The following is a 26,775-nucleotide window of genomic DNA, read 5'->3' as shown; positions in this document are numbered from 1 at the left end:
GTTCTTTCACATTTTGTTACCTTTTGAACATAAACTGCTACATTCTTCATCTGATGGGATGTTTTTGTGTCTTTCCTTTTTAAATTTAATTTTTGCATTTTAAATCATATTTGTATACTGTTGATCTAATTTACACACCTGCGTGACACTACTGCTTGGAAAATCTGGATTCAAGAGTTCAAACCCCCTTCACAATAGTTTGTGTTGACAATTTTATTATATTGAAGTGTTTTACCGCAGTTGTGCATGCTTTTTCATGTAATTATGCAAGACAACTAGTTCACTTGATATGATTAAGAATCCCGACCTGAAATACATCCATGCCAATCCTGTTACTATCACTTAGCTTGATGGATAGAATGCATGGATTAAAATCACGCATGACATTTTAAATTAATACCAGGTTTTTATACGGTTGACATTTACAGAGACTGATATTGTTACACAAAAACAGGAACAGCCTGAGAATATTGAACCCACTTCACCCACTAGAGGGCGATTTACAACTACGCTGAGGGACACTTGGCCCTCTTCCTCTCTCTGGAGTGAACACCTTTTTCCCTTCTGTTTCACACATGTTAGAGAGGTTTCCATATTCTTTAAAATAAATTGTCCACAAGGGGGAGAGAGCATACCTCTCAACAGCTGAGCAAACAGTAAAATGATATAACACACATGCATACGATAAAGGTAAGTCAGATCCTAATTGAAAACCGGTATCTGGTTTTGTTATACAGTGTATTTACTTTGGATATCAGGTCTTTCTTGGATATATTGGAGTATTTCCAGTATTGCTAAGTAGGAACTTCTGTTGTGTAGTGTCAGTAGTTAGTGAGGTACTGTGCTGTCTGGAAGTATATCTGATCATCAAGCAGTCAGCTGTGGATGTTAGGTGGTCATGTGTTTGTTGCTGTGACTGCGGTCCCTCTTCATCCAGTAGGACTCTGTTTGCATCTCCATCAGTCTGGAGACGGTCCTTTGGAAGGCAAAGATCTCCTCCTCGGCGGTGAACAGAGTCAGGTGCTCCGCTGCCTCCTGAACAAACACCAGGGTTAGCAAATGATACACTCAAATCCAATTTAAATTAGTTAAGTAACTGAGAACAAGAGAAGTTTGAGAAACATGATTAAGACCAGATTTGATTCCTGGGAATGCAGAATCAATCTGTGTGAGCGCAAGACCCTCTTTTTCAGAAATGCCATGTTCACACTCACAAAGTCTCAGAAAACGCAAAAAACATGAAAAATAATAATAAAACTTTATCTTGAAAAAAACCTTAAAAAGCAGCAATTAAAAAAAAATAACATCTTCCCTTACATTTCAACACATAAACAATTATTGGTATCAAGTCCAAAAAAGCAAATGAATACATGAAGTGATATAGAGTCCCATGAAATATACGTTAGTAATTGTAGTTGGGTTTAAATTTAAATGATTAAACAATGTACTTCTTTTCATCAAATATTAACCACCATCTGCTACGTCAATATTATTGTAATTCTTCAAAGCCCCTTTAACAAGTTTGTAATTCCAACACTAATAAAATAACAACTCATAAACAACCCACAGATTTTTGTCCTTATTGAGGGGCAGCCTACTATAAGGTAAAATCAAAGATGTGATTCTTTACAATTATTTTGGGAACAGCATTCATTCGCTGCTGTTAGGAGATGGTGGTTTTCCTGCTGTTTTAACTTGTCATGTTCTGTTGAAGCAGGTAGGATTTTACCCCGCTGAGGCCCAGGTCATCCAGCAGTTGTCTGTCCCTCTCATCGTCCCCTCCACTGTGGACAAACAGCCCGTCTAAAGGAGAAGCCGCCAGCAGCACCACTCTCACCTGGGACACGGAGGGAATGTCCAGTTTATTGATAGAGGTTAGTTCCTATTTTATGAATGATTATGTGTCTGTTTCCTGTGATCAATATTAAATGAGAGCAGTTAACCATTCATTCATTCATTACCTCCTTAAAATGCCAGTACTTACACTTCTGTTTATTTTAATGTGTTTTATTGCATCCCTGACAAGATTTAAGTTCTTATTGACTTCTTTTTTTAAACTAAATAAAATTTCCTCTTCGACAGAATAAATAATTGATTGATAAAATTACAGTGCATGGGAAGTAAGCCAATATGAGTTTGGCGCTCAACTTAATGCTGTATTGAATGGGTTGGTAATATAATACGGTATTATTACTTTACGCAGTAGCGAAATGTTGTGATTTACTATTTAAATTTCAGTGTTAACTTCTGTCATCAAGTACTTCACATTTGATGCATTTATTGTATAGTCAACAGTAAAGAGATGGAAGGAACTGAGGGGAGAGAGAGATGGGAAATGACATGCAACAAGATTTAATGTCAGCGCTTTAAAACCTTCGCCAAAAAATCCTGAAAATTATCTAATTATTATATCCCAGTTTGAATTTGGACTAATTTGTAAAATGACCCGTCATCCTCTCAGTTGATGTGTACCTTTAACACTAATGAAACAAAACAGAAAATTGCTGCTACACAGTTTTCTCTTAAAGCCTGGTTGCACCTGTGATATGAATATGATGTATTTTTTTGGGGTCTATTTATTAGCCCAAATGTAGTTTGTGAAATAGATGGAGCACCTTGTTGTCATAGAAGTTGTCTATGAGGGTGGTGAAGCGTCTGGCCTGGTCCTTCAGGGTCAGTGTCAGGATGGGAACATGGCGAATGAATACAGTGTCAAAGAGCCGTGCCATTTCCAGGTAGTCACTGGCACCCAGGGGCTGGAAAACAAACGAGCAAGTTACATGATCTACAGCAGCACACCACAGTGCAGAGAGTAAATAGCCACACACACACACACACTGAATGTTGTCTGTATGTTTGGGCTGAAAAAAAAAAAAACTGTACGATGAGGGCACCTTGTGCTAAAGGCTCCGGCTGATGATCAGTCCCTGTCCTTGGTTCTTTGCCATTCAGGGGGATTGCTCTTAAAATTAATGTGGACGTTCCAACATATGTCAGATAGAAAAAGAAGCCTTGAAGCTAAGATGCTTGAAAAAAACTCAACACTGTCCATCAGGCTCAAGACTTTACACTTGCTGCAGATTATGATTTACGTCATGGCTTTATTAGAGGCACAAGCTCAACTATTCAGTAAATTGTCAATAGACTTGCTTTTTGACATTGAGCAGAAAATAGGACTGAGATTGAGGGAAGGTGATTCAGTTTGAGAGCAAAGGCTTGGACAATAAGGACACAGAAGAGGTAAGAAGCAAAACACAGAAGCAGTAAAGAGAAGGGCTTTGAATTTAAGCAGTTTGGATGTGTGTGTGTATGTGTGTTCCATACCTGTACTGTAACTACATTTTTGGAAGAAACAGCTGAGATGAATGTTATTTTGTTCATGGCTGTTTCGTTTCTTTGAATGTTCTTTGTAAACACTTCGAGAAACAATATACACGTAACTAAAGATGGGGATTATCTGCAGCACTAAATATTGTTGTTAAGATATGCGTTATTGAGTAACTCACGAAATTGTTTTTCAATTATACAATGCTGGCAATGAAGTAAATTGAGATTTGTAGGGAAAAAGATGAGACAAAACAAACACTCACTCTGCCACACAGCTCATCAAAAGTGCAGTCAGCGATGGAGCCACAGGTCTTTTCCAGAGTCACGTCTCTGCCCAGCACTGTGAGCAACCGAGGGCCTGTAACTATGAAAACACACACACACACACACACACACACACACACACACACACACACACGACAATATACCTGGTATTCATATCATATATTTTATCACCATATTTACATTTAAAGTCATTATGTTAAAAGCAAATCTGTGAAAGACCAAAAGTTCATCTTAGACCACAGAAATCCAAACAGGAAGTATGTACTGTATACCTGAAGTGACATAAAGTATATTATCCACAGTTTAGAGATTTAGATTTCTTGACAAACATTACAAATACCCTGCTTTTAGATATATATCAATGCAAGAATAAAATAAGAAACACAGCAATTTTCTAAACTAGAAATAAACTTGCAAAATAAACTTTCAAATCCAACATTTTAAAACGTCTAAAACTGAATTTCAAATCAGATTTCATAAACTTTTTGAGGCCTTAGCTTTAATTTAGCTCTAAAGTTAAATGAGGCCTAACATAATAAACAACCAAGCCTGTCAGTGGTATCTAGAGCCCCATTTTTTGCACAATGTGACACCATACTGGTAAATATATAAATATCGCCACGCCTATTCTTTGCTGTTAAACAAATAAACCAATTAGATCAACTTCGTTGACCGGCTACTTAATGTTTCAAAACATTAAAAATGTATATGACTTTATTGCATTATGCCATTTGTCTAATATCACTCAACAAGGAGTATGATAAAAGGGTTATCGTGCTGCATCTGATTAAATGACTTACATTAAATGTGTCTTGTTGTAAGAAAGTTGACTGGTGATAAAGTCTCAAAAATAAGTGTTGTACTTGAACTTCCTTACCACTCTCTTGACTTAAGGCCAGCTCCTCAAACAGCGCATCCAAAAAGGCTTCTACACCGGGCTCACCGGTGCTGAACAAGACAACACAAAAACACACACAAAAAATAAATAATAGGATATGAAAATTAAAAATGCTGAAGTGGCCACATCAAAACGACGCCAGCAAGGAGTGCACAAGAGGGGGGTACTTAGCTTTTCACTTCATCAGTAAAAAACAGGATGTTAGACTCTAAACATGAGCATTAGCCTGTGAATGCACATCAATGTGAATGTGCATCACGTGTTCTTGTGTTTTAACTCCAGGTAAAAGGGTGTGATGCGCTCTATTTACATACAGTGAAAAGACGAGAGCACTTTAAAGCTCCAATGCAGCGATGAGCAACAGCAGTGTCATTTAAACCTTGTTTATCTGTGTGTTCCTAACAGCATATGTGTAATGAGGAAAATAGAAAACTAGCTCTACCATTTTCTCATGTTCTATTGATTCCTCTTTCATTCTTTTCATGGATCTCTCAAGGTAATGTAGGTCTTTATAAACCCAGTCTGCTTCTACCCATTTATCCATTTTTGCCTTCTCTTTCTGTCCTTAAAAAAAAAAAATTTAAAAAAATAAATAAAAGAAACTCAATGATGAACACAAACATTTCCTGTGTATGTATGTGTGTGTGTGTGTGTGTGTGTGTGTGCGCGCATGTTGTGGAGGCAGATTGATGTTGACTCTTTACCAGACCTTTGCACAGCCTCTGAGTGGATTGGACTGCAAACAGAGGAGCAAATGTGTCCAATAGAGTGTGTGTGTGTGTGTGTGTGTGTGTGTGTGTGTCTTACAGGTAGTAGAGTTTCCCCCTTGCACTGTTATCTAGCCTCCTGTAGTCAATCCCAGAGTCTAGGCAGATGGTGTGGCAGTACTCCTGCACGCACACAAACATAAACACAAAAAAACTGAATGAAGGAAGAATGAAAAATCAGTCAAAGGGAAAATATTTAAAGTAGGCCAGTCTATGTGAAAAGCAATGCAAAAAGGAAAATAAAAAATCTGTATTTGTAATGAGGAAGAAAATCATAATATTTAGGTTAGACTTGTAGGAATCATAATTTAATACATAATTTTAAATGTCAGTATCAACATTGTTAAGCATGGATGTATCTCAAACTGCAGTTTTTAGTTTGCAATTAAATTAAGTACTAGGTTAAAGTTTATTTAAAAGATAATACTCTGTTTATGCTACAACATATTCAACCTCTGTGACAAGATTTTTATTCCACGCATTTTCCATCATTCATGAAAATACTTATTTTTTTTAATTTTTCTTATTGTCTACAAATCAAATGATAAGACTAAAATCAACAATGTGTTACTCTGTCTCTCATAACTTTTATGACTTCCCTACTTCATCTGTGTTACTCAGCTTTAAAACCATTGGTTCATGCTGAAGATAGAAATCTCGGCTAGCAGGTCACGAATATAAGCTTTACTCTTGTTTAAAAAGAAATGCTAAATCATTTCCTAAAACAGTTGGGCATTGTATATTTTACTGACCATTACTCAAACACGTATTACTAATGCATCTGTCTGGACTATTTTCCGCCTTGGATTTATTTTGCTAGTAAGTATTCACAGCAACAGGACAGTGCACATGTGATTGACTTAGAAAAACTTCAGTGTTCATATGCATGTCACCCAGTGCAAGGGTGGGGCTCATGTGTTTGTAGTTTTTTGGTCAACATTGGAGCTCTATAGCACAGAGGAATGATATATACCAGGCTTGGGTAACAGAGATGATACTTGATTTAATGATAGGTCAGATCAACACCATTGTTCATGGGGTCAGTTGAAAATTGGAAAAATTACACAATATGACCAACTTGTTGCTTAAGTAGTTATTATTCACATTTTGGCAACGCATTTCTTCCAAGTTTGGTTTTAGAGATTTTTAAAAGTTTTGGGTTAGGATTTCTGGTTTTGCAGTTTCATTTCAGCTACCATATTTACGGCTTGGTGCTACTTTAGATTATTTTCATGTATTAATAAATTAAAAACATTGTCATCTCAAATAAATGTGTTAACCTACTGCACAGAAATATACAGCATCTAAACTAATAAATATGCAATACATATCACCAGACCTTTTCTTTAAATCAAATTTAAAGGACAGGTCTGGTGATATTTAATCTGTGGCACATCGAAGTTACCAGAGTTGCATTGAAAATATTATAAGTAGATGCTGAAAATGTGAACCATAAACATAAACCATAAGAGGCTATTAAATTGGATGCTATCTTTTAGGTTTAGATTGAATGTCTTGTTGAAATCTTAAGATAAGAGTTTGTGCTAAGGAGGCTATTTTTGCTACTACTACTATTGTCAATTATTCTTGTGTTTCTACATGAAATGCTATGGTATACATTATAAAACAGTTGATATTGCTTTCCTGCTCATATGCCATGGAAAAAGAACAAATAAGGAACAAGAGAACAAATTCGACAACAGGGTAGACAGAAGGCGAGAGACATCTTTCTCTTCTCTGACAGCGCTGGGACTTTATGTCACTTCTTGATGGTTTATTGAGCCGAGCTATTGTTCCTGCAGCTATTCAAGTGTGTTACAGCAAGGGTGAATTTGTGATGCAGAGTTCAAACTTTTCCAGATAGTGTAAAACGTCAACAGGATTCATGTCAGGGAGTGCACCACAAACTATAATCATCATCTCCACTATTCTATCAAAGAAAAGAAAGGATTTGCAAATCATCCCATCCAAGCCATCGCCGGCTGACTGAGTATTCAACGACAGCTCCGGTAAATTATGAAATCTGTGAATTTCTGCCACTGGCCTCCTTAACCTGCAGGATAATTAGTAATCATCACAAAGCAAGGGGACGGAAATACTCTATTCTTTTCTGCTGTCAACTTTTTATCTCCATGTCCGCTCACACAAACGGGATTCCCACTCTGAGCCAATTGGCTGAATCAGGCTTAATAACAACCTGACAAACTCGCCCTCCCCCATGCACAAAAGGGAGGTGTCATCAACCTACTGTGACCCCACCAACGGGTAAATAGTCCCTCCAAAATGGGAAAAAAAAGAAAGAAAAAAAACTTGTCACTATCGCCGCCACATCATTAGAGTCTCAGTTTGTCTTTTCTCCTGCCATCTTCTACTCCCTCCCTTTATGAACTGTCGGCAAAGGAGGCTGATGGATTTCTTGACGGAGAAGTGAGATACAAATAAGAGAGAGAGGAAAAAGGAGGAATTGAAACACAATCAGTGATGATGATTCCATTGGTTATTTATAATCACATAAGGCTGAGGCCTTGTGGGTCATTACTTGATTATCCATCTTGAGGGGATTGTCAAGATCTCACTCCTCCAAGATTTCACCGCCTACACATTGTGGTCTCCCCCCTCCACCATCATGCTCCTCTCACACACACTAATCCTTGTCAGTCTACTTGGCAACTTGCAGTCTTATCTCCAATTTTCCTTTTAGCTTATTCTGTACATCGTTCTATACAGCTGGACAACAACAATCTGATATACAGTGTATACTCTAGAACAAATCTACCAGCTGCACTGTTATTGTCCGGTGTACTGTTGAAACTATTAAGTGATTAATCAACTATTTTAATTTATGACAACTCAACTGGGTGAGAATTTGCTTTGTTTCTCTGTTTAATATTGTTATAAATTGATATTTTTGGGCTTTGGGTTTATCACGGTTTGTTTTACAAACAAACTATTGAAAGGCATCACCTTGGGCTCTGAGAAACTGTGAAATTGTTTACTATTGTCACACATTTTATAGGCTAATCAATTGAATAATTAATCAAGAAATTAGTGAACAGATGCATCAATGATGAAAATAATCTTTAGTTCCAGTCTTAGCTTGGTGTGAAAGCCACTTACTGTAGTGATCTGTGTTTAGTCTACAATATATAAAATCTAAGCAGCACACTTACATTAAATTACATATATGCTTAATGAACAAATATCAGGGCAACTAATAATACCCAAATTCTAGGATTTGATTGAGGCAAGAATGACTTTGCATAAGGGAATTATTTTGATGTCACAATGCTCTAATTCTTTTAATATGTGAAAGCACCTCTGTCCTTTTTTTGCACCTGTGTTCACTTTTGTTGTTATACAAAGATTTTTCCATCTCACTAATTGCTCAAAAGAAATAATATTTTTTTTTTTACTGAAGTCCAACTTAAGTTACATTGCGACTTAATTTGACCCAATTAACTGGTCAACAGAACATTAATTGACAACAACTTAAGTAATTGACTGATTATTATTTATCATGTAAAAATGCCACACGTAAAAAAAGGCCCTGGTCCCATGGGAAAAGTGTGGTGAAAACTGGCTAATTTACTGGTTTCAGCTTCTCAAAAGTCAGAATTTGCTGCTTTTCTCAATTTTTTAGGATTGCAAATTGAAGATATAAAAATTGACATAATTTTAAGGAATTAACTTGTATTCATAGAAAGTGACAAATTTAAATTAATAAGGACAATGATCAGTGTTCCCTAGTTACAACAGATCCATGTGTCATGCCATAATTAACTGTTTGTACTAATGGTGTGAAAACTAGTCCCGTGTGCAGCTTAATCACAGAAAAGCAGCATCACTGCAAAAAAAGAGTTTTACTACTTGCACAGGTGCATTCACAAACTCACAGACACAACAGGGGGGGGAGAGACAGAAGAGAGGGATGACAGACATGAGAATCAGACTCTTTTTAGAAGAAAGTCATCCAAACACATGTAGCTCCAATTATGTCATTGTCCAAGCTGTCCACTGCTGTCTCTGGACAGCCGTTTAGCATAAAAACAGAGTGTTTTTTTTTTGGGGTCGCTGCTTCCCCTCTGCGCCTGCTCCCTCTACGCCATATCTTTCTCTGTCCTTTACTCCTCAAAAAGTTGCTTTTGAGTTTTTCAAAGAACGCGGTGCCATTGAGCTGCAACAAAAGCCAAGGATAGCTGACTATTGGGCCCTGATGAGGTCCACTCCCTCATTACCCAGCAGCAGAAAACATTTGATGCTTTTTTTGTTTGGACCGGAGAATTGACCAGGCCTCAAAGAAATGCGGGGTGGGAAGGCTGAAAAAGAGACGAAGGGGGGAGAGAAAGGGAGAGGGGAGGAGGGTAAAGGTTGTCGTTCATTCAACCATGTGTGTCTTACAGGCTTGTGTAGAGGGACAGAAGAAAAGAGGGAGGGAGAGAAAGAGGGGTCGAGAGAGAGAGAGAGACGAGGGAGAAAAGAGAAGGCTTAAAACACTGCTTTTATGCTGGCAAGTTCTGGACGACTCTTCTGACATCAAAGTGTTTTCACTAACTGGGGAGCTGCTGTGTATGTATGTGTGTGAGTGACTGAGAGTGTGTGAGTGTGTGTGTGTGTGTGTGTGTGTGTGTGGGGGGGGCGGTATCTGGTGATTTTATTCATTCTTGGGCAGTTGGGGAGGTACGTGACAATGCGAACACCCTAATTACACCTAATGATCTATTCCCTTAAAGTGTGACTGCCTTGGGCCAGCGATGGTTTGTTCTGAGGGGTCGTTCTCATAACCTCCCCCTGCCTAGGCTGCTCCTCTTGGCGAAACATCTTTTGAGTTGGAGGCCCTACCTTTCGTGATCCAGGACCTCCACTGGACCCCCCACCCTCAACCCTCTTAAGCTCTGATGAGGCCCAAAACCGAACCGCTCCAAAACTTCTTGGAGTCTGTGCTACCTGCACCTGGCCAACAGAGGCTCCACATATTGATAGCAACGCTTCAGAACTAAAAACTCTGCACTAGCTTCGAGACTATAAAAGAAGAAATTCTAAAACGCTACTACTTTATAAATCACCAAACTGTTTAGGACTAAATTAGCTCTCTGATCTTCTGGTATAATTTCAACTCACCACACCTTTAAAAGAAAACCACACAGATTTAAATTATTGCACTCCAGTTGGACTCATGTTGGACACAAATTGATGCAACTAAAACAGAGCTATTGTCTTTTTTTTTTATTCCACGTGTTCTTCTTGATTGTCAAAACCAGCTGCCAACATTACCCACAATGCAACTCAACCGTCGCCAATTTGGTCAGAGATTCTGGTGTGTTATGCTAGTAGTGGCTAACGTAACCTCAAGTTGAGATGAAAGGCCGGCTACAGAGGTTCACACCCCCATTTGTTTTTGTTTTCAAAACTTGTAGTCTTAAAACCCAAATAATTTTTTACTCAAGTGACATTCCTTAGGCAATTTATCAGACATTGTGCAGCTTCCTTTGGAGCCACAAATGGCGTCATACAACTGCTTTCACATTTGTTGCAGTATTGCCCAAGATCTTTAAACAGACTTTGATGTGTAAAATCAGTGGTGTTCCCCTTTAATATCAGCCAGCACTGGTCTAAACTCTCATTTAATGTAATTTACTCCAGTTTTTAGTCTCGACCATAGAATGTTGTCTTGCCTCGTGTAAGCCTTATTAGCACCAACAATGTATTATTGAAGATAATGTGTTTAGGTAAACCTATTAGTAGTCTCACTTTGCCGGACCACTGCAGTGCTGCCGAGGAGGATCTGGCTAGTCCACAGAGCAGTCCAGGATGGGAGAAAAGCTCTGGTTTACTGGCATTTTTGAAACCAATCTCAATTGTCTTGGGCGGTGCTAGGCAATGGGAAAAGTCGCAGTGCCGCTACAGAATACTCTTGTTTGGGTGGTACGTTCAAAAGTTGTTTTAGTCGTGCAACAGAAAACTCAGTATGGACAAATAGTCTAGCTAGCTGTCTGGATTTACCCTGCAGAAAATCTGAGGAGCAGGTAACCTCAAAAAATCTACCGGAGTTTAAAATGCCAACACAAAGGAAGCCCAAGGCAAGCCTAAATGAGGAAAATCCAGCGGAATTTTTCACAAAAAATCTATTAGTTTAAAAACGGTTCATGTTAGTTAAGTTAGAAGGAAGAGCGACATTTCTGAATTAAGTGTTGCCTTTGGTTGGCCTGCTTTACAGATGAACACACACAGTACAGAATAATGCACCTGTGGCCATGCATAATGGATGAAACATCTGACACATGCACACACTTATAATAAAACACCGGGACACGTCAGTTAGGGAGCAGGGAATAATCCAAGGTAACTGAATCAATCCAAACTGGCGATTAATACAGAGCCAGAAAAAAACATTCTCATGTTCAAACGGAGGAAAAATCGTTTTGTCCTTTATTAATTGTCCCCGCCGTTAAATGCTCTGGAAGACATTGAGAGTCCCCAAATATCAACATCCATTTGATTTGCAGTGGCAGGCTGCTGGCTCTTCACAGGAAGTCCTTCTCACCAAGGTCTTCACTGGAGGACCACATCCCTCTCATTCCTCAATTTGTCTTTCTCTATAATCCTGTTATATATTTATTTTTTTAACATCACCAACACAGCACAGAGCAATTATTAAGAATGACACACAAAAAAGAGAAGGAGAGCGGATCAAAAGAAGGGTTAAAAACAGCAGAAAACCCAGAGATACTCAAAGTTGTCTCAGGGTTGTTGTCATGTCCCATCCTCCCAGCAGCATTGTATGCAACTGCAATCAAACAAGTGGAGGGAAAATAAAGTCACTATTCTGCTACCAAAATATAGAGAACTGACCTTGGGTGAGTAAAGCCAGCGAGCAGAGCAGGAGAGTTTTAGAATAAAGAATGGGGATGACGGGTAGAGAGAGGATGGGAAATGAGGAGTGGAGTAGAAGGACAGTTTGTGAGAAAGAAAAAGTGTCTTAGTTACAATACCATATGTCCATAAAAAAAAAAACGTTAACCCTGTATTTTAAAGACTGCTGAGCATTTCCATGGCCACACATGAATAGGTTTCCCAATGGAGTCCACAGAGACACTAAAAAGGACAAGAAATTACAAAATGACTGAGTGGATGATAAAAAAAACTAGAAAAACTAAAAAAGGAAAAGCAGCACTTAAGGCACTCTTCGGTTTAGTAAAGTTATATGCTTTGTTAATGTATGGCAAGTGGGTCTTTTTTAAAGTTTGTGCTTGATCTAAGGATTTCTTATTTTTAAGATTAAAAAAACAGAAAATGGGGGGGGATGGGGTATTGAGGGAAAAGGGGATCCCAACTATTCAGAAGTCAATAGTTAAGTAAAGACGTTTAACCCAGGCGGACAGAGGCAGTGGATTAACCTCTACCACTCCAGCTCAGGTGATAGGGAGGAGAGGTCAGAGGCTATTTTTACTTTTTAACACCCTCATTCACTCCCTCGCTCGCTATAGAAATACACTCAGGCACGCACATACGAGAGTGAGCTCCATCAGGGAGGAGGACCCCGCACCACCGAGCCTTGCAAGCATTAATTCAATCTATCAAGGGTCAGCTAGTTAGCAGCATGACCCCGCTAAAACACGCTTTAACGTTACAGAACAGGCCGCTATAGAGAATGCTGTGCACCCCCCCAAAAAAACGACCCCAAAAACCAGATGGCCTCACAAAGGAGAACATGGAACCCTGAAAGAGAGGAGGTAGTGTGGGGCAAAGAGGGACAACAGGCATTCAGGACCTTGATGAGGTGGATTAGAGAGGGCAAGGGTTTACATTTGTTTTTGCGTGTGTGTGTGTGTGTGTGTGTGTGTGTGTGTGTGTGTGTGTGTGTGTGTGTGTGTGTGTGTGTGTGTGTGTGTGTGTGTGTGTGTGTGTGTTCCACCAAAACAAGTTCCTTGCCGAGGCTATTTTGCAGCAGCAACCAGGCCCTGTGTCGCGCTTAGCGCCGCCCATGACAATTATGATTGGTTTAAAGAAATGCCAATTAACCAGAGCACGTTCTTTTTCTCGACTAGCCAGAGCCTCCTCTGCAGCGCTGGAGGCAGGTCTGGCAAAACGAGACTACCCTGAAACTGTAGCCTGGGCACTGCAGATCAACCATGTTCTCTTATTTAAGCAATTGTTTTGCGATTTCCTCCTATTTCTTTTTTATTTTGTGCACAAAGGTACTCACATTGATGTTTGTGATGTAACAGGTAACATTTACTGGGATCATAATAATCTTCCAATAACATACCTATTATCATATTATTATTATTTAGGACAATCAGACTAATAGGGATATGTGGGAAGACAAAACTTCAGATAACATTGAGCTCATGTTATAAAGTATATAAACCCATATTTTACTACGAGTCCTTAAATTTGCCATTTGTACTGGTGGCGTTTAAAAAAAAAAAAAATTCTAAATTATGCTAATAACTTGTAAAATAACATTCACAGTTGTAGTACACATAAGTACCAATATATCAGATATTTTATTTTCTGAATATTTTAAACCAAGAGGTGTATTAAGGCTCTAATTTTTGTGCAAATTCAATTTTTAAATGTTGATAAAAATGTTTTTTTCTGTCACGTCAGTTAGGCATAATTAAATTTGTCTATAACATATAATGATAGTTTAAAAACGTTCTTCATTAAGCCATACAATTCAAGTAGCACCAAGTGGTGACTTTCAGTACTTCAGTTACAAGAGAGCGTTTACCCTAACCCTTATATTGGCTGTGAGTGCAACTCAGCCAAATATTTGCTGAGAATTTACAGGTCTTTATGTAAATAAAAGTATAAATTTGTATGTCTGTTCATACATTATACATTAAATTTGTTTGCTCTGTCATTTTGTCAATTGGTGTCTGTCATTTTCTCGTATGAAAACTGAAATAAATTACTATTTAGACTAAATACCAATAAAAGGTGCAAGAATGCTGCCCTTCTCTGTTGCAAAATGCATGACAACAAATTATTATGCAATTATTTATGATCATGATCACTCCAAAACACATCAATGATAATCTGAGATGCAGGCAGGATAATGGTGCTACCTGTTTAAATTGCAAAGTAGATTTTTTTGCTGGAAATGCTAACCACTGCATCGCTCCTCCCCGCTTACTTTTGAAATGCAAGCAGCCTGGGTCAGTCCCTCAGCTCGTCTGCCCATCTCTCATTCACATTACCTGCGCTCTCTCACGCTCTTTCCATCTCTCCCTACCTTTTTCTCTGTGAGTCTTTCAACATGCCCTGGTATGATCAAAGACAGCTTTGTAACAGTGTGCAAGACATCCAGGAAGCAAAAAAACATCAAACCACTAAAGAGCAACTTGTAAAAAAAAAAGACAGACAGAAAGAGAGTGAGACAGAGGGACAGATGCACACATGCAAGTGTGTGTGTTTATGTGTGTGATAAACAAGTGAATTAACAAGACAAGAGAGAGGGATGACTTTGTCTCTACCTTCAGCACGTCGATGAAAGGTAGAAAGGTGTTCCTCTGAAGTCCGTTTTTGTACAGATCTGAAAGAGGAGGGGAGGGCCTTTATTAGAGCTGCTGTTTAGCCTCCTGATAATGTCATTCCCTCACCACAGATTGGCAGATAAAGTGGCTATTGATGAACTGAAGGATGGGTGGGGAGATACGACAAAAGGACTGGGACCAGGGGAGAAAAATGGATTTCTCCACCGGCAGCGGCAGCAACATAAAATTCATTACATTCCCAAACAATGGTGGCGAGAGAAAGGACTGTCGCCTTTTCAGCGCAGACAATGTCCACAGCAGCTTGCTGAATGGATGTTTCAATTAGCTCGGCTGGAACAAATTACATCTGAAGTAGCATCCCTGATAGACAGATAAAACAGATAGGGATTCACACACAAACAGGGACAAAGACACACAGACAAACATCGGGGGATCCTCCAGCTGCAAACGCAAACAAGCGCTAGTTGTTGATGTTTGGGCTTAAGCTTACTACAGCAGGACCCCAACACACACGCTTGACAAGTCCTGTACTGTAATGGACTGTGCTGTCTATTAGACATGACTAGTGCAAAGATTAAAGGACTAGTTCAATATTCGGGACAAACCCTTGTTCGCTTTTTTGTCGTGACATTTTTCAGGAGATCAATACCACTGTGATGTCTGTGCAGTAAATATGACGCTGGAAACAGGAGACAGTTAGCTAAGCAAAAAGACTGGAAAAGGAAATAATCTAGCTCTGTTAGAATGGCTACAGCAGCTCTAAAGTTCAAAAGTTACATATGGTGTGTTTAGTACATAAACCAGTTGTGTATTTACAGGGGATTGTGTCCTGGACTATTTCTTGGCTGGGAGCAGTGATCCTAAAAATAGTCCACCATGTATCCTCCCGTAAAACCACACAGTGCCATTTATTTGTACAGAAACAAATAAATACATATAACGTGTTAATATGTGAGCTTTAGAGGTGTTTGCAGGTGGATCGTGCAACCATTTGAGAGAGCCATATTAGCTGTCCCCCTCCCCCAACCCTACAGTCAGTTAGCTAAGATAACTGACTGACTGGAGGGTTGGGGGGGGGACAGCTAAGCTAACTGACTATAGCTAAGCTACCTGACTAAGCTGGTAGCTTCATATTTACTGTGCAATCATGAGCATATCAATCTTTTCGACTAACTGAGTTAGAAAGTAAATAAGCTTATTTCCAAAAATGTCAAACTATTTAAGGGTGTATGCTTTGAAAGCCACTAAAACAAGCTATTTTTACTTTCAGAAGACCATTTCCAATGATATTTTACCACAGATGTAACCAATGCCACTAACAAGGAAAACGATTACAAATGAAGTAAAATAAGATCACACAGACAGTCCTTTAATGTAAACTGCACTGAGGTTGTCCCACTCCAATATACACCATTTATCCCCCTAACCCTCCTCAATCTCATTAAATTTAGTGTATAAAAACAATAAAAATGCTTCTTTAGCCATTCTAGCATAAACCTCTAAATTCCCCCTCCAAAACACATCTAGGGCTGTTTGATACCAGCATCTCCACATCAATAAGGATGGAAAATGTATGCCTTTCATGTCCAGTTGTCTCTTATGGCTTTCAGTGTTCCATTAACCATGTAATTAATACCAAGTAGGCTCTCTATCAAGTTTGCATGGTTTGACGCTTTGTTCTTAATAGCGAGTAAATATCAGAGACGGGCGTCTTTGTCTACGAGATCTATCTTGCTGCCATCCACTTCCTACCCACTCGAGACTTTGAGGCATCAACGTCTTCCCCGAGAAAAAAAGACGTCAGATAGCACATCATGCATTTATCTCCACCTTGATTATTCTTTCACCAACCTTTCTCCGCTGGCAGTAAATGCAACATCAAAGACTGTTTAAAGGTTGTGTCATGTCTCTAAAAGTAAGAGCCGTTTCAAATGTTCCTCGCCTTTTTTTCTGGTTGTTTACTGTTTAAGTAGTCGGCGTGGCCTTGTCAATTGATTCTTTCTGGAGCCAAGCACTTTCGGATAAACGTTTTAAGCGTATATTAAGTGAATAAACTAGATGGATGTAAAGTAACTGAGAAATGTGTTGGTTCAAGAGGAGGAGAAGCAAACATTGATGTTCCAGGAAAATCACTTGTTATTGCTGCTGCAGGCGGATGGTTTACTGGTGTAGTTTAGAAGAGCTTTAAGGCCAAGGAACTGTTTGACAATGTTTTACTGTCAGACTTTTGCCTTCCAAGAGCTTCTGGGAAGAGCTTTCTGTAGAAAATGGACTACCTTTCATTCATGCATGCTCGCAGGAAGTGGCAAAAGCTGACAATTCTTGACAACTAACAGTTGCTCATCAACATTAAACATGTTGGAAAACTCTTCTCCAACCTACAATGGTATATTTCCCAGACACCCACAAAAAGACTGGGATTTATAAGTGACATAATCAACGGATGTACTGTAAATCAAGGAACTGGATACAACTTCAGATACCACCCAGATGAAGGTGTATATTCACAAATATTTTTATAAAATAGAATAGTACTTTGGAGAACTATTAAGTGTTGTTTAATTTTGATAAACAGTTCATTAGAAGGATAATGTGCTTTTCAGTTACTCATCAATGGTTTCTACTTCAGTGCGGCACTGGAAAAATGTGCTGGAGCTACACTTTTGTTGGTTCAACTTTCTGGCAAACTCCTGATGAAAAAAACTGAAACAGTAAAGTTTTCTTTTGCGAGGCGCTTCATTTTGTCATATTCACTATGACCAAATATGGCTGTGAGTATGTGAGATATCTTCTAAGCAAAACTACGAAGCACTTTAGCTTAGCAGACTAAGCAAAAATAAAAAAACAGCTGCTGAAATAACACTTGTTTTCTTCCGTTCTCTTTCTTAGCAATGATCAGTCAACTTACAAATGAGTTAAAGTGCAGCTTTCGCAGTACAATTGTTACTTGTGTAGCTAAATGTTTGCTGTAAGTAAGTTATTGTTAGAGTAGAGTTAGTGTTAGAAACCATTCATTTCTAAGTGACGTATTTGGAAGTTATTATTTCACTAATGGGGATCATATGGCTTAAAACTACCATATTCGTTTGTAAGATCCACAGCAAGAAAAATCATTGTCAGATATATAAGTTGTGATGTACATTAGCTACTTAAAATTCTGTACACTTATGTAAAATGATTATTTGTTCCTGCAATATTAGGAAAATATAATATTTATTGTGGTAGTTTTGTTTCTGTTACTAAGATGTTCCTTTACGTTTACTACTTAGTGCATTATGGCAAATTCTGTGAAAATAAAGGAGTGCTACTACAGTGTTACTCTGATGGCTGCATTTCATTTTCACACTAAACTATCCTAGCTATTTACTGCTCTGTGTGTGTAGTGACAAAAATATAATGAATAAACTATAGCTCTAGTAACACCAGTCATCGTACCATCAGGGGGTCTGTTGGAGGTGGTCACCACCACTACTCCGGTCTTGAACAATGTCTCAAACAGCTGCTTCAGAATCATGGCATCAGCAATGTCGGTCACCTGAAGAGAACCAGAGAAGAAGAGAGAGACACATTCACCTACAGTATAATTTAGCTTTTCTTGCAACAGTAGTGTGTGTGTGTGTGTGTGTGTGCATCTTAGGTCAAACCATGCCATCAACACTCCATGTTGATTAGTGTCATTCAGGTGTGCTCATTCAATCCTTTGTGTCTGGTCATGACCATTCATACGCATGCATACACACACACACACACACACACACACATTTCTGGCTTTCTGCTAAGGACAAGTAGCTGAAGCAATGCAGTAGTCCTGAGCTAATCAAGTGAGCAGATGTGAGAATGACTGAACGGAAGCTAGAAAAAAAAAAAAAAAGGAAGAAAAGAATGACGAAAATGGAGCAGTGTGAATCCTGACTGGGGTCACTTTGGCAGACAAAGCCTCAATCCTAGATAGATAGATTGAGGCTACACAAGGACTACAACACAATACTAAAACACTACAACCTAAACAAGGCTATAATACATAAATCCAATTCAACTGTCCACTGAGTCCATAATAAACAAAGGTCAATGACAACGCTGAAGCAAGGACCTTAAATGAAGAGCTCTGACCTTTCTATTAGTAATCCAATGCGCTCACTTTTGTTCTCATCAATCTCTCTTTCACCTCTGTTGTTCTTTTGCACAGTAGTCAAAGCAGCATGTAGATAACACACATGATTAAACATGACTGACTAATACCAGATGGGCATAATGTAAAAGAAATTGAATTATTTCTCTTGTTGCTCAAAGTTGCCAGTCCCATGCTAATTACCATTTATATGCAACGCAGAAATAAACTAACTTTTCTTCCAATATGACATTCAACCAAACAATTCCGCTTGCAAAATTAATGCTGTAGAAAGAATCCAATTTTGAGGAGAAACATTATTTCCCAGTATTGCATTCACATTTTTAGTAAATTGAGAGATACATTTCAAGTTACTTTGCTATTATCTTAAAGGAAAGTCGATGTATTTCTTGAATAAAAGTTAGACTTCTGCCCCACCCTCCACTCCTACTCCCCTCTTACCTACTTCCCTGTGTATAACAGGCACTTCTGATGGCCATACCCACAGCATACGCCTCCTTTCATACTCTGGAGAGTCTTCTGCTTTTGCATATTAGCCCCAATGCCCTTGCCAATACTTGATTAACATTTGTGTTAAAGCCTTGATTTTCGTTAAGGAGAGGTGGCTAGGAGCATCAAATTAGTGTGTGTGTGTGTGTGTGTGTGTGTGTGTGTGTGTGTGTGTGTGTGTGTGTGTGTGTGTGTGTGTGTGTGTGTGTGTGTGTGTGTGTGAGAGAGAGAGTGATTGCATGTGCGTGTAATGAGAATCAACAGAAAGCCAAGGCTCTGTGTCTCTCTGAAGGGGCCCCCATTTTCTCCGACCGCAGGATTTTATTTTCATTTCAAAAGAATCATTTAAAAATGACCTTTTATACAACCTGGATTTGTTTATTCATGTGCCCTCAACATGCGGATAGTATGAGGGGCAATATTGATTGCTGAATGAGTAGGGGGAGAGGGAAAGAGAATGGGTGCCCATAGAATGAGAAAGGTGGAGGGGACTGATGTAGCACTTGTGGAACACAAAAATAATGGTGCAATCTCCGTCAGCCAATGCCGATATTCAAATGAGCATCCAATTACTCAAGCGGCTGTCCGTTTACAGCGAGACACACGGGTGCTAAATTAAACCTCTTTTGATGTTACACCTCTTTATGTACACAACCTATGAGCAGTTTCACAGAAGCTGCACAGTGACTGAGGCCCTGAGACAATGACGCTCAAGCGTTTTCTTCTCACTCTTCTTCGTCCCTCCTCGCTCTCTTCCCCATTTTTCCATCTTGGCCCTCTCAATGGCGACTATTCATTAGAGGAGTCGGGCGGGGGCCGTAAAAGGAGGGAGGGGGAAGGCTACAAATTACTGATAATGGCACGGTGCTAATGAAGAGAATGGAGAAATGTCATTAGCATTTAAGAGGATAAGATCCATCTGACCCGCCGCAGCCAGTCGCTTTCTAGCTCCACTCACTTAAGGAAGCAGGAGAGTGCGACTGATACCCAGAGCCTCATTTGCATGGCTGAGTGGAGGAGGATGCTGATTGGTATAGACCCCCTACCCCCAACGCTTCCAACCTCTTGTTTATGCATCACAAACAACATGCACATGTCCGCTTGTTTCCCCTCCATTCACTGGTAGCAACAGTCGACAAGCGAAAACAGCAAAGCTGGCGACGGCAAACAAAACAAATCAATGAGAATGCACAAACAGCGCCGCAGTTTAAAATGTGAAAGACGGGCGGATGAAAGGAGCAGCTCTTGATCCTCGCAGATGCATTGAGAGAGCAAGCACACCTTCTGTGACCTTTGACCTGCTGGCATTAACTGTAATGATATCAGTAAGAGGAACAACCTTGTGCTGCAAACAGATGTGTGTGGCGGGCTAATGATAAAGACAGAAGCACGCGTCTTTCTCTAATCAGTGAATGACTAACTACCTTACAGAGAATAGAGAGAGCTTCAGTAGTGGTGCTCTCCTTTGACACCAAAGGGTAACATAATGAGAAGTTCTGCTGCACTAATGGCTGATGGTGCCCTTTAGTTGTGTAAAATCAGTGTACAAAAACTTTGGCTGACTTGTTGTAATGGTTTTGGAGGAAACTGAGTGCAAAAACAAGCAACAGGAGCAGATCACTAACTCAACTGACTGCTGCAGTTTCAATGTAATGACAACAAATTGGTATACATTGATATGTATTATGTGACATTACACATGTATGTACTACTACTATACTAGTAAATTACTACTTTACCACATACTAAGGAGAGAGAATGTTTAATTGCTACTGGAAGTTATTTTAGAATTATGCCATATTCAAAAAGGCCACTAGGTGTCCCCAGTCTTGTTTTTGTGGGAGAATCCAGAGCTGAAGTACTGTATAATATGCACTAATAGTGATCACAGCTTGAACACAGATTGAACACTCAATACTCAGAGTACACAGAGTGCGACATTTAACATGTTTTCTTTCCCCATTCATGATTTAGCAAGAGAGAACGATAAACCATTGAGTAATTATTATTACACTCAAAACACCTAAACAAAACAAAGAAATACGAAAATGTGTTTCCTTCTTTTGAGATTTAAAAATCTCTGAATTGTGAGTTACCGTATATACTAAAGTCTCATGTCCTGTGGCTTTCTATTGACTCTGGCGTTTGTGTGTGGTTATACTCAATACCATATGTGATGTTGGTTGGAACATTAAAAGGACTATATGGGTATTTATTTAATCCTCCCAGCCAACAGTTTTGTTTTCTTCAAATTTTTTTTGTTTCCTTTGCATTGGCATGCCGTAATTATATAAAGTTGTACAAGCAGTATATTTACCAGTATCACCTATTACTTAAAACTAGTATCTACAGAGTAGATGGTTGTTTTTAGCAAATGTATGAAGTTGATGCATGCTTTGATATTTGTTACTGATGTTCAAACAGGTTTTAAGAACAGACACACACACGGACAGACAAACAGACCGACAGACAAACTCGCTCACCTGAAACTCATCAAAACATAAGAGGCAAGTTTCACTGCTGATCTCCATGGCAACTGGTGATATGGGGTCATAGGTGAACATTTCCCCTAGCCTTCGTTTTGGCAGGCTTTGTTTCCTCCGATGGATCCCTTTAAGCAGTACACAAACATCAGGCACATCTTAAAGCACACCTGCATTGTCGGCAACCCAAACCCAGTGACAATACTGAATAAAGCGGTAATTTTATGCATAATGGTAGACAATTAGCAGGAGAGTTTCAGGACAAGCAGAGAGATAAATATAGGATCTCCAACGCTTGAGGAGTCAAAAAACTTTCATAAAGTCAAACAAGCAAACCTTTAGCAGTTAGCGCCACGGGAGTGGGAGGACAATACTAACTTTTGTGGATGTCCAACATGAAGCTATTGAAGTGGACTCTCTTTTTACGAGTGTTTTCCACACGGGAGTAAAACATATCCATGAGCATGGTCTTCCCTGTGCCTGAAGGGCATTAAAGAAAAAGCAATTATTCTTACTTCTGTCTTGATCTTAGACATTTTGTAGAGATTTAGCAACATAGACAATCAAATAGTAATATTTCTTTCTTTTGCGATCTTACCAACATCTCCATAGATATAGAAGCCTTTGGGGGGTGGTGGTGGAGCAGGTTCCTCCTTTGAGGGAAAAGAGGAAAATTAGGAAATGAATGAAGCATGTTTGTTTTACACCAAATCTTATAACGGCTGCATGTCATCATAAACAATAGTGTCCTTATTAAAAAAAAAGGCACAAAACACTAGCTGTTGACCTATACATAAACTTTGTTATATTCATTACCGTATAGGACTGAATCATCGTTTAATAAACATAGTATGCTGAGGCATTAAGCCACCACTACAGTGTGAGGTTTCACATTCTCCAGACTAGCCCACTGCAGGGGAGGAAGACAAAGGGGATCTAATCAACAAGACAAGCCAGGGTTCCCACGAAAGAAAAGCATCATCAGAGGAACAATGGGGGGATTTGTCAGACAAAACGGAGAGGACTGGATGAGGCTCCATACGAGATGGAGTGGACTTGTCTGTGCAGCCTGTTTAGCGCTGCTAATTGTGATACGGTACTGTTGCATTGAGGTGCTGCTGGAAGTCATTGTGCTGCCTGCCTCCGATCATCAAAAGGTCCTTGCTTCAAAAAAACGTCTTCTGTGTGACCCCGCTGAGAATTTAGAGTAAAGCCAAATATCGCTAAAGAGGGCCCAAGCCCTGTTAACGAATGTGTCATCAGTTTAATCAAGGCATGTAATTATAACCTGGAGCATATTTGTATATAGGAGGAGAAATAATATATGTTTAATACAGGGTATAACAACAGTGTGGTTGTCCATCCGTAACGAGTCAAAACCAAATAGATTTGGAATTAACTAGGCACTAAATAGAAAGGGTTGTCTTCTTAAACTTAATTTGCGGACAATGGCCAATTGAAAACTGAATGAAAAGGCAAACTTGTTACCCATCTCTTTCTCTCTCTCATCGCCTCTATCCCTCCATCCCTGCCTGTACTGTGCTGGAGTGAAAAACTGGAAGAGCAACAAGTCTTTCCTGTCTGCTCCGGCATAACAGTGTGTGACTTCTCTCTGACTTCCCAAGCTGCCCTCTGGCATGGTGGGGTAATTGTCATTGGTGGCTGGAAGCCATTCTGCCACGGCAGAGTGGAGAAGGACAAGGCTGTCCCTCAGTCACTCTGTCTCGCTGAGTTCTGTGGCCTTGTCTCACCTCCTGCAGGAGGATATAGACTGGCACATGGGTGGAAAGTTCACATGCGGGACATGGCCACTTTGCCTTTGAAATTACTTCAGGAAACATTTAGTTTGAACATGTTTATCTAAAGCCAGGGATGTCATGTCTCTCACTTAAGAGAGACATGACAGAAGAAAAGAAAAGAGAGAGAGAGATAAGGTTAATGTAATATAAGTTAGGTTTGTGGTACAACTGTCCTGCTAGAGACCTACATTGTACAGGAGGGCTCTAGTGATGCAGGTCTGACTTGAAGAGGGTGGCTCCCTCTAAACAATGGCCCATTGTTAGCCGACCATCCGCAAACCCACGCCACATTGGGTCAATATTAAGTCAAGTGTACTCTCCTCATAGACTTGGTCAGTTAGTGAGGACAATGGCGGCACTTTCACAGAGAGAACAGACACCGAAAGGACAGTGGTATGACCTGATTCAAACCAGAATAATTGCATATGTACTCCAGTCAGTTTGTATGTGTGGGAGAGACAGAGCAAGAAGTAAGGTGCAAAAGGAGAGTGGGGCAGTGGTGTTGATAGCCTAACACCAAAGTATTTGTCAGAGTACCGAATCAAAAGCAAAAAGGACAAGAATGGCCCAGACAATAGGGATCCCCTCATTACTGCATGGGGACAGTGAGAGAGTGAGAGGGGTGCCGGGACAGGCCCAGCGGGAGGTCTGCCCTGCTGCCTTCCAAAATCTCTGCCTAACCCTATGTGTCTGTGCCAGCCAACCAACAAAACAACTCCCACCACCAAATACTAGACAGTCAGCTCCCCTGACCTAAAAACAAACAACAGCCCCCTACATTATGCAGTTCCAAAACTCACATGCAGAAAACACTTCCCAGACCCCTACCCTTCCTTTGACCTGAGCACCATGGCCACCATCAGTGCTACAACTGGAGTACAGTGTAGTGGACTCAGTCCAGATGCCACCCTGTAACCTTTTACAGGGTGGCATTTCTTTTACTTTAAAGAATCCATGCTGCCGTGCAAATTGTAACCTTACTATTTTCACCTTCCAACAATTTATTTGAGTGTCAGAATTCTTTCACATTTAGAAAGGAAAGAATTGTCTCTGCAGCATGTACACTATTTTTTTTTAACGTCCAAACAATGCAAAACCAAATGATTCAGAAATGTCCAAAATCTCAAGTGACTACTCCCATTGAGTTTATATCATTTAGAGAATAGTGAATGGGGGAGGGATTTCAGACATTGCACAATTCTTGAGCATGATGGCTAATTCTTGAACTGAAAATAGAGTAGACTGACAAGTCAAAACCCGACTCAAAGGTCCAATTACTGGCTTTTCCCCCAACCTTTCAAACTTGATCTTTATGAGTGGATGACATTTGCTCAGTTGTCACTGAGATGGATTTGTTGACATTCAGCTGCTTTTTTTGTTATTAGAACGGCAACTGAACGTTGCATCTCCATGAAAACTGACCAAACTCCACCCACTAATAAAGACCATATCATAAAGTTGCAACCTCCCGGTTATGTGGGCCTCGTAGTCTTGTTCATGCAAATGCTCCCTCTTCTACAGGAAGTATTACTGAGCAGTGAACGTGGAGGGAGTTTACTGAGTCAACTAAGTTTATGTTTTGTGTTAGTAACCAATTTATTTACAAGTCAGAGAGAAGTTGTGCAACTGGTAGATAGGAAGAAAGGGCTTGCTCTAGGAGAGTGTGTGTTAAATATGTTCCTTCTACACGCATGTTTTATCCTGCTCCCTGCAGCTAAAGGGAGTTTTGGCAAAATCAGAGTAACACATCAGGAAATTGGTTTCTTTTGCCATTGTTGTTAGGTCTGCGGTGCGATTCTGATAATTTGTCTTTTTTGGCAATCAGTTACATGTCAAAACTCAATACAAACTCAATAAGGAATAATCTAAACCACGAGGACAATCACAACACTTAAGGCATGGGTATCATAACAACAAACATATAATACCTTGACATTTGTTTTCTAAAAACGTGTTTTGTAATAGATAGTTTGTCGGTATGAATACATACATGATATTCTATTAAAGGCAGTTGATCAGACCATGCATCATTTTCTATAATACTTTCTTTACCTTTGCCACAGATCCAATATCTTTGTTTTCAGCTGTAGTAATGTGGTGCTCTTTATCTTTTGGAAATTGACTGATGTCATCTTTAGAGTTTAGCCTCGGTGCAGGTGGGTTCAAGTAGATGCTGTTACTGTAGTTCTCCAGGGTGTGCTGCAGCTGAGCCAGCTGCTGGAGAACACTTCTCTGCTGAGAGTCTTTTCTCAGGGAGCCACGCTGAACTAGTTGATCATGGTGTCCACTGAGGGGACAAATATCTGCTGCTGGAGACTCAGTGGAGCAGGATGATACGGATGAACTGCACATCCTCCAACTAGTGTAACCTTGAAGCATTGCAGCAAAGGCTTTCTGTGTTAATCAGTACACAAAGTTTAGAAAAATAGACAAGATGCAGTGAAACTGTGATTGGTGATTGCGCTACAGCCAAGTGTAATCCAGCTGTTTAGATGATATAGCCGGCAAAGTTACCCAAGAAGACATGTTTTTATTTCTCACAACCTGAAAACAATTGACTACAAGCTGACGAAAGACACGTACCTTTTCCAGTACAAATGGCTGCCAGTCGGGATATATTCATTAAGGACATAACAGGGTCTTTAAGTAAAACATGTATTGAGTATCTGACAGTTGCAAGCACAGTGTACGCCGCCATGATGTTTCAAAACGAGAAAACTTTATTGACAACCATTTATCATAACCACATGATACGCTGCATTTCAGGCCGATCCCTGTTGTTCATATGCCTAGGTTATAACATTGTTTACTAATTCGATTAAATATTCCGCTTATCGTTTTGTAAGTTAAGTTTTTGTTAATAATCAATATTAGTAGGATAATTTAATCCTGAGCACTTCAATAATGTTTTTTTTTTTCTTTTAGCAGCAATTACCTTACATTGTGAAGCACTATAGGTCCGGATTATACAAATACAATTATTATAATTATGTATATCGTCCAAACACGTGATTACGAACGAAGTGGCCGCTGTCAGGTTGTAAACAAACCAAGCAGCAGGTGGGCGAGAAGCGTCAGCTGAGCCTCAGCTGATCGGA

General features: G+C 39.6%; 1 protein-coding gene across 1 annotated transcript; it reads right to left on the bottom strand.

Annotated features, from left to right (window-relative positions):
• Positions 1 to 184: 184 nt before the first annotated feature.
• Positions 185 to 26,775, bottom strand: afg1lb (AFG1 like ATPase b). The gene is made up of 13 exons (XM_034900614.1): positions 26,261 to 26,775; positions 25,730 to 26,046; positions 22,477 to 22,531; positions 22,257 to 22,358; positions 21,879 to 22,006; positions 18,213 to 18,312; positions 14,757 to 14,815; positions 5,318 to 5,400; positions 4,490 to 4,560; positions 3,591 to 3,691; positions 2,616 to 2,756; positions 1,730 to 1,837; positions 185 to 1,035 (listed from the first exon to the last, which is right to left on the bottom strand). Exons 1-13 carry the CDS (start codon positions 26,373 to 26,375, stop codon positions 889 to 891), a joined length of 1,527 nt encoding a protein of 508 aa, XP_034756505.1. The 5' UTR covers positions 26,376 to 26,775; the 3' UTR covers positions 185 to 888.

This window comes from Etheostoma cragini, chromosome 18 (genome assembly GCF_013103735.1).
Source record: "Etheostoma cragini isolate CJK2018 chromosome 18, CSU_Ecrag_1.0, whole genome shotgun sequence".
Taxonomy (NCBI): Eukaryota; Metazoa; Chordata; class Actinopteri; order Perciformes; family Percidae; genus Etheostoma; species Etheostoma cragini.
The sequence above is the reverse complement of the archived record's forward strand: the minus strand, read 5'-3'. Positions and strand labels throughout refer to the sequence as shown.

Bases quoted from the DNA above. Each gene is read 5' to 3' on its own strand.
- afg1lb (XM_034900614.1), bottom strand. From the start codon at position 26,375: ATGGCGGCGTACACTGTGCTTGCAACTGTCAGATACTCAATACATGTT. The intron at 22,359-22,476 runs GTAAGATCGCAA...AATGCCCTTCAG, and splicing joins CTATATCTATGGAGATGTTG to GCACAGGGAAGACCATGCTC. The intron at 14,816-18,212 runs GTACGATGACTG...CTCCTCTTTCAG, and splicing joins CTCCAACAGACCCCCTGATG to ATCTGTACAAAAACGGACTT.